This window comes from Acipenser ruthenus, chromosome 27 (assembly GCF_902713425.1).
Source record: "Acipenser ruthenus chromosome 27, fAciRut3.2 maternal haplotype, whole genome shotgun sequence".
NCBI lineage: Eukaryota > Metazoa > Chordata > Actinopteri > Acipenseriformes > Acipenseridae > Acipenser > Acipenser ruthenus.
In genome coordinates this window covers 17334269-17343497 of record NC_081215.1, presented here as the reverse complement: position 1 = coordinate 17343497, position 9229 = coordinate 17334269, and the positions used below count along the sequence as shown (strand labels likewise).

Genomic DNA, 9229 nt, shown 5'->3' with positions numbered 1-9229 from the left:
TGCAGTCTGGAGAAGGCACCCATCAAACCTGAGACAGCTGGAGCAGTTTGCTCAGGAAGAGTGGGCCAAACTACCTGTTAACAGGTGCAGAAGTCTCATTGAGAGCTACAGAAAATGTTTGATTGCATTGATTGCCTCTAAAGGTTGTGCAACAAAATATTAGGTTAGCGGTCCCATCATTTTTGTCCATGCCATTTTCATTTGTTTTCTTATTTACAATATTACGTTGAATAAAAAATCAAAAGCAAAGTCTGATTTCTATTAAATATGGAATAAACAATGGTGGATGCCAATTACTTTTGTCAGTTTCAAGTTATTTCAGAGAAAATTGTGCATTCTTTGTTTTTTGTGGAGGGGTACCAACAAATTTGAGCACGTCTGTATATATATATATATATATATATATATATATATATATATATATATATATATATATATATATATATATATATATATATATATAAATATGCCATGCTTACTAACTATTTCAAAATTCTTCCCCAGCTTTCCGGAGTATTTTTGCTGGAATAGTTTGTAAGCACGGCAGATCCAGGATATTAAACAAAAATGAAATATTGTAGCTGAGCCCTTTAACTTGAGTTACCAGACTCCTATTAGCTTTTTAAAGTAGTATTTGAAATAATAAGCAGTTTGGTTTTAGACCCAATTTGAATTTACTGGCATATTTCCAGACTTTCCAGATTTAAAGTAAACTTGTTTGGCTGTCACTGCTCTTTTTAAAAGCCACCATTAAAACTATTACCTGCAATTTCATTTCTGTATCTGTATCTATGATTCTATTATTCTGCTACATTCCTGGAAATGTGACTAGCCATCCTGTGGGAGTAATTATCATTTGAACATATAAATAAGCACATCACATGTTGTTTTTATAAAAACAAGCAGTTTCCATATGCTATAAAATCTATTTCACAACAGGAAATCAAACTGCTGTGATTCGCAACTTTTAATAATACACAGATCCATCTCCAATAACTCAGGAGTGCCCTTCACAGACAGTAACGACGTCTAGTGAAACAGGCCTCTAACTGTTCAAAGCGACTGAGCCTGGGGATTCCGATAATTACATTATTGATTAGGAGCTTTAACTTTGATTGCAACATTCTCTCTCACACGCTCTTTCTCCTCGGTCTGCTTTTTACTTGTTGACTTTTTAAAATTAAGCCATACAGCTGTTTTCTCCCATAACAGAGTGGAAATAAGTCATTTCCCAAAGACCCAGTTTAATTACGTGGCACCCAACACACACGCACACACACACACACACACACACACCCCCGGGCATCTCTTTATGGATAAATTGGTTGTCTACAGGGAGAGAGATGAACAAAACAACTCTGCAGCAGGACTGCTGATCCTATTAGGTGACTGTCAGAAACAGGAGGCTGTGTGGTCCAGTGGTTAAAGAAAAGGGCTTGTAACCAGGAGGTCCCTGGTTCAAATGCCACCTCAGCTATTGACTCATTGTGTGACCCTGAGCAAGTCACTTAACCTCCTTGTGCTCCGTCTTTCGGGTGAGATGTAATTGTAAGTGACTGCAGCTGATGCATAGTTTACACACCCTAGTCTCTGTAAGTCGCCTTGGATAAAGGCATCTGCTAAATAAACAAATAATAATAATAATAATGATTATTGCTAATAATTGATGTAAATATTTTATCTTTATCGATATTATTTTGACTTTTATCGATATTATCACACTAAATCGAATAGTCTGGTTGAGCTGTTTGACCCATCAATGATTGTTAAGAGGTCTTTTTAACCCTTTGACTGCAATGCAAATAGAACATTTGTGTTCCTGCTTTGCTGTGGTAAAAATGGCTCTTCTACATCGTTCTGCTGAAAACATTCGGAGAGACGCTCAAATGACCAAAGGCACTGAAAATGTTAAACAAACCTGTCTCTATACAAAGGTCCCAAGCCAATGAGGTACCAATCAGTGCACGGATGATTTTAAGACCAGTTTTCACTTCTTAAACGCACCACAAAAACACCATTTCAACAGGAAGTAGTGATATTAAAAACCAAGCAGAAACCCCCCTAAATCTGTGTTCTTTATGACAATGTAAGAATGTAAAAATAAGGCCTCTGAAACCGCATACATACATTTTAGTCAGTGATATCATTGAGGCATTTCATCTATCTAGTTCCCAGAACTTGGTCAAAACAACAGCAGTGTTGCCAGGGGTGAAATATTGCATTCACCAATCTTTATGCAGTACTACTTAAAAATATCCAGGCTATTCCATTGCCAACCGTGGACGGGAGCTCCCGGGGGAGGCACACAATTGGCCATGTAGATCCACCCCTTTCAGTCCTATACGACTCAACATATTTTTGTACAGGTCTCTAGAAACCTTCAAAAGCATTTTTATTGATAGAAAACCAAATGTTGTAAAAATGTAAAATAGTGTCCTTACGCAAGAGGCATTGAATTTTATGAGGAGATTCTTTCAAATGGATGAAAGTACTTTAGTGCCCTCCAGGTTTGATTTTGTAGCTCAACAACACAGTCACCCTCATGTTTAAAGATATTAATTCTGTAATATCTTCAAACTACTTAATGTACCATGAAATGACCTAGAACTGAGCTATTTAGAAGACTGGTTATTTAAACTTACAGTAGCAGTCCAAGTCGTTTTTAGTGCAACTTTATACTGGCCATCATTTTTTTAATAGATGGTGATTAATAGCTACTCAATCCCTCACTGATTCTTACAAAGATTGCTTTAATCTACTTTCTTTTGATCAGCTGGCGGTCAGGTAGCTACTCAAAGCCTTTACATCAGTCAAAGAAAATAATGTTAGTTTAATGTGTTCCTCCAGGGCATTTTAGATTCTTCCACAGGTGTGTTTTGGGGGTTGGGGGACATCATTAAAGGGCTTCTCCTACTGTATACACAGAGTACATGAGTAATGTAGACCCCCCTCCACTGCATAGCCCCATCAATTACAATTTTAAAAGGACTTACATTTTACCATGTATTATAAAATGTATAATAATCATACAATTGGGGACCATTGTCATACTTTGCAGATTTCCTAATTTTCCCTACAAAGTATGAATAAGATGACCTCAAAAAGAATTAATAGCGTCATGATGACTGATATCAGCATAAGAAATATGTGTATGCACAACCACTTATAGAATAAGTGAAATATTTATAAATGAGGGGTAGGGAAACCGAGTGAGCAGACTATGTGTTACATTAAGAGTAAGGAATGCTGGCATTAGACTCTTGAAAGCTTTGAAAACTTCTGTTCACATTTTCTCAGCTGGTCTGGTTTGCTATCTGCTACTGGTTGTGGGCAGGCAGGTTTGGAAGAATGGACGCCACCTTGTACTGTAAGAACATGAATCTTGTGCAACAGTGAACCATAGCCACTGTTTAAATTGTGTGTTTTGACCCTGCTTGGAGTGTATCTGGTAGTTGACTGCATCAGGATGGTAAGAATAAAGACAAAGTTGACAGGACATAGATAGGACACCAGACAGCAAACCAGCTCTTAAGTCATTTTTTGAAATCTGAAACAAAATGCATGAATTCACAAAAGTTAATTTCAGAATACTATTACATTTTTAAATAACAAATCCTGTATGCATTTGGTTTAAATGCACAAGACTCAAAGGTTAATAATCCTTAAGTGTATAAAATTGATGATAAATTGATGAAGTAAAGCGACTGACTCATGTAGACCTGGTGGTTTACAGCCTCAGACTCCCCCTTTAATTACTTCCACATTTTCTACTAAAACACTGGAGGCATGGCAACAATCAGACAGGAATGTGTCACAGCTGTAACACCTCCCACCTACAGAACTGGCTTCAAAAGTCTTATCAAACTAGGTATCACAGGACGAATGTGTCACTTAACAGTGGACAAGGTTAGAACTCTGATAGACCTGTAAAAGTGCAACTCATTGTGTTGCTGCTGACTCAATGGCGTTGGTACTCAAGTCTTTACATTCTGTAACGAGCACATCTCAATACTGACCTGAACACCCTCTGCCCTTTAGTTCAGCTTCTCAAGCATTGCATGGTTATTTTGTGATGTGGAATAAATTGTCTAAAGCAATCACTTTTCAATGGTGTACATCGATATTTTATGTCTACATTTGAGGCTTCACTTTCCACACATTTATAAATAATACAGATGAACCTCAAATTAAAATAACTAACACAGTAGTGTATATAATATAGGAAGTTGTTTCTCAGTTTTCTAGCAGGTAGAGATATGGCTTAGTCGGACTGTTGTATGTGCAAAACATGAAACCGATTTAATACGTTTTCTGGAATGGTCTACAGTATTCATGTGTGTGTATGTGTGTGTGTGTGTGTGTGTGTATGTGTGTATATATATATATATATATATATATATATATATATATATATATATATATATATATATACTGTATTGGGGACAACTTTATATGATACCATTGGATACCCATCCAGTGAATGGTTAGAACATTTGAATGGGGTGAAATCTTAAAGCGTGTATATTAAAGCTCCCTACATGTTTCATAATGTGTCTTTTTTATAGCTAATAACACGCCATCAAAGCTATCTAATACAAAGACATTTCAGATGGCTGTATGTTATCAATATCTGGGTCTACTATATAGAACATATTACTCTTTGTTGTGTAATACATGGCTGTTGACTACAGTGAATGATCCTGAATCAAACTAAGCTGTTAAAGCTAAATATGTTAATATGATACAGGTACTATATATGAATGAATCAAGTCTCCTGTTAGCTTGGCTTGGTGTAAACCAGTGTTAAAAGTTAGACCTACTAGGGCCACTGTATCAGAGATCAATTGTGTTTTCAATGCAAGTCTTCCATTCACAAAATGTAGCTAGTTCAAATAATAAATTCTAAAATATTGAATAGAATCTGAATGCTAATTAGTTTGCCAGGCAAATACTAAGATACATGCTCGAGTCTGTTTATTTGACCCAAATATTTGTCATCCATCACAGATGACACAGAACACTTTAAAATATATATATTAAAAACAGATCAGATGTACTTTTCTTTCCAAAAACATTTTATTAAAATAAATACATGTTACCATATGAATAATTTAAATCAAACAAGACCTGCAGACGCACAAAAGAGACAGTTTCTTGCAAACAAATAAATAAATACACATTATATTACATATTAAAGGGGTCGCGAAGCGTTTCCACCACAGTACAGTACTATGGTAGCTTTGTGAGTCTAGGATTCAGTCTTTGGCTTAATTTAAAGCAACTTGTTTGGATGCCATGCATTCTTCAGCTCCTGGTTGGGCTCTAGGAAGTCCACAAGGAGGGGTTCCATCCTTTTCAATCCTTCATCCTCAGACCTTTGACATCTTCTTCGTTTGGTCCCAGTATTCTTCATGGTCCTTTTTTTTCAATTCTGTAACCAATAACATATATTGTAAATGCATGTTTAACAAAAATAATATTACACAAGTGTGGCCTTATTTTACACATTGGAAGCGAAGTATTCCATATACTGTAACAGGGCTCTCAGAGAATTTCCCAATGATTGCACAGCTCGTTGTTAAAGATTTTCTTTTGTCTGGAAAATATTACACTTGTTTGCTGTTGTTTTGTAAAGTATCTCGAAATAAACAAATGCGCCGCGTTGTTAGCTTTCATATTCAAGAAGGGTACAAAAGTATTTTGTGAAAAGGTTTCTATAATAATTTATCGGACACGTGTTGAAATACAGCCTATTTCAAAATGTAATTTTGTGAAGGCTGTAACCCCCACCCACCCCTAAAAAAACGACTTTCTAAGGACTATTTAATTCAAATAAATGTGAATAACTTCACTTACCAGCTGACTATATCTGGTCACTTGCGGTGAAGGGGTTTACAGAGACTTTACCAGGTGTCTTTCCTGGTGACCGGGTGACGTCGACTCCTGTAGCGATTTAAAGTCCTGGATTGCCTTTCTGTTCTGAAAGTCTATTAAAGCCATGGTAATGACGGCATTCCAGCAGGTATCCTCATCGAAGCACCTGAAATCGATCTCCTTGTTGTCTGTGGTCACAATGGTGAAATAGACGAATTTGCCGGTCCGCTCCACACAGTCCACTTTCTTGATGGACTGAAGCTTCAGCTCCTTGGCTTTTGATCTCTTCTGGCCGTCAGCATAGATGTTCAGGCTGTCTGATGTCAAGACGCACGTCTTCTTTCTCCAAAACTGGAGCAAGTTGTCGCTCCTTTTCTCCAGTTCTCCTTCTTTAAGGACTTCGGACAGTTCAAGCGATGACATTTTCATGTTTTACCTATTTACTTTTGATAACTGTTCGCTGTTTAGGATGAAAAATAAAGCCCACAAGTGTGTTTGTAGATCCCGAGTTATTTTGTTGAAACGTTCAGTTTAATTTCCTCAGTTTCCCCAATGAATGAAGTTTCCCTTCTAAGGAATATAGTCTACACGCTCCTCCAATCTTTGATGTGAGAGCCAGTACGGAGACAATGGATTTTATAAGATCTAACCACGTTTCCTGCCCGTCCCCTCGACGTCACTGAATGGAATGCAGAAACAGCGAAGTCTAAACTACGTGGGTGGAGAGATTAGTGTTGAGGGTGGATCGTGACAAGAAAAATTGGTTCCCATAAAAAAAAAAAGTCTGGCATATGTAAATTCTCATGTGTGAAGAAATTGTGGTAAAACGGGATGCGGTTTGTAGAACAGAAGGTTACTTTAATTTTAAAAGAAATGAAATCTAGGATTTGGACGTATTAAGTAATGTATATTATGGCATTTTTTCATCCAGAAAAACGGTTATTTTATTTAAAAAACAGTGCTAGAAAATAGAATGCATATATTTAAAAGTTTTATTTTGAAAGTATTATTTATTTAGTTATATTTCTTTAATTTCCACGATGACCCGGAGACAACTTTTTTTTTTTTTTTTTTTTTTTTTTTCAGTAAATGTGCTTGAAAAATCTGCATATTTTACTACCAGAGAGATTTTCGCTGGCACTAAAGCTGCACAAAACATTTATAAATATGTCTCTTTATTCGTCCCTGATTCATTCCCGACAGCAGTCTGTTGGGTATTTCTTACCGGCTGTAGAATTTCTTTTGTGTTGGATAACACACCTCAAAGCTGCGGACAACAGGTTTACAGTATACTGGTTCTAGAATCTAGTCTCGTTAAAAACTAGGAAAATATATGTAACCAGTTCTTCAATAAGTAGTTTGAACAGTCCCTTAAACCCCTACGTTCTGAAAGGAGAAAAATCCATCAACCTTTTCCATTTACACTGCAATATTTAACTTACACTGCACCACAAAATATATTGAAAAATACTGAAATTATAACGGAGGAGCTAGATTCTTTAATAATAATAATAATAATAATAATAATAATAATAATAATAATAATACTTTCTATTTAAGCCACAGACATGCACGACTCAATATCACAGCAGAACAGGCTATACCAATGGTTTCAATGAATGTTAAATACAGCTCTGCTGCAAATCAATTTTGCAGTTACAGTAGCCAAGAATTTGATGTAAAGCTGAACAAAGGTTCACCCATTAAAACACCACAGCAACATGTTTGCAGTTCACAAAACCGCTCCTGTAAGGTAGCTTTCGAAGTGGTTAGAACATTATTTTCCACAGCAGCATTGTCTTTTTAAAAAAATCCTCCTTCCAAGGTGCTCGCTAAAATCAAAGGCGCTGCACGAACAATAGTTTACCGGAGATATCACTAGGGATTATGTCTAGTTTTGTTGTTTTTTAATGACTGATTGATCGCCGACATGTTTCAAATTGAGCATTGCCATGAACAATGGATATCCATGGGAAACACCAGAGACGTACATTAAAATAGATTTAAAAATAATAATAAAAAAAAGAAACTCAATAGGGAGAAACCTGTGCAGTACCTGTAGGGACTTGTCTAAATTTTGCGTGGGTACGTTCCTCCGGCTCCAACACTTTTGTACAACACCCTCTTGTGGGCAACTACTGAACTACAGTATAACATCAGGTATAGATTGCTTTATCAAAGTAAGCTGTCATTAACATTATAGTCCCCATAGCTATTGTATCTCCATCCTAAGCCCCTTTGACACTGGCATGCTCTACCCGGGTCAGGACCCGGTGTAATGTGGGTCAGCTACACGATTTCACTGCAGGGGTGACAGACCAAGTGCATAATGCTTGTATCAATGCCCCGGAAGCAGCTTGTTACTGAGGCTTCCATCCAAGCTTCTCTGGATTGAACCGTCAGCCCAAATGTTGATTAGAGCAAATGTTTCTTCATTCCTGTTGCAATCTGGCTCATGGTGTGTCTCAATCAACAAAAATATGACTAAACAGAATAAACAGAAGTGAAACCTTCACGCAGACATGGGTGTTTGTTAATTTGTCGCTTTACGAACGGCCGTCATGCATTTTGTTTCACTCATCCCGGGTCAAAGCATGTCAACCCACATCCTGAGGTGGGTCACTGCAACTCGGGTCAACCAGGGTACGACCCAGGTACATGGTTTCGCACTACGCAGGATTGTGACCAAGGTAGCCAGAACCCAGGTCGGGATCCGGATAGGACTGCCAGTGTGAAAGGGGCTCTTTATGAAAGGTGTGACGCTCCCCTAATGCCTTTCCCAATATCTTTATTCTCAGGGCAGGCTGAATTAGCACACAGGGCCCAAAATGTCAAAAAAGAGACGTCAAGGATCAACATCACAAAAAGAAAAGCTAAGATATAAAAATGTCACTTCATGGAGTACTGGCAAACTAATATTAGGTTTTAGCAAACCATAGAGAGCTTAATTATTTATTGCTACCATTTTTGCATGTATGTTTAAGTATTATTAATAATACAGTACTAATAATAACAGTCTGCGCACAAGTAACTTGCTGTTCTACTGTATAAATAATTACAAGTTTGTGCCTTGTACTCCATGAAAACAACAATTACTACTCAAGAGCACAGTGGTCTCGATGGTACATTCTGTAACCTATATACAAGTATACTATGTAATACAATGGTAAAAGCATAGCAAGGTGTAGTACTGGGAACCATGGGTGGAAAAAATTACAGTTAAAAAGGATTTGGTTAGTTATTGGAACAGTAAATTAAAAGTATATGCTGCAAAATGACCATGCAACTTTACCTGGTGAAACACTTAGAAGAATCAGTTGAAACGTGTGGCGTTGAAGTATTAACCCAATTGATT

At 37.0% G+C, this 9229-nt stretch overlaps 1 protein-coding gene across 1 annotated transcript; it reads right to left on the bottom strand.

Annotated features, from left to right (window-relative positions):
* Positions 1–5057: 5057 nt before the first annotated feature.
* On the bottom strand, positions 5058–6545 carry LOC117432438 (pleckstrin homology-like domain family A member 2). Its single transcript, XM_034054367.3, has 2 exons — positions 5857–6545; positions 5058–5431 (listed from the first exon to the last, which is right to left on the bottom strand). The coding sequence occupies exon 1, from the start codon at positions 6301–6303 to the stop codon at positions 5893–5895; it is 411 nt and encodes a 136-aa protein (XP_033910258.1). The 5' UTR covers positions 6304–6545; the 3' UTR covers positions 5058–5431; positions 5857–5892.
* Between the last annotated feature and the right edge of the window lie 2684 nt (positions 6546–9229).

Excerpts from the sequence above, each read along its gene's own strand:
- LOC117432438 (XM_034054367.3), bottom strand. The coding sequence starts at position 6,303 with ATGAAAATGTCATCGCTTGAACTGTCCGAAGTCCTTAAAGAAGGAGAA.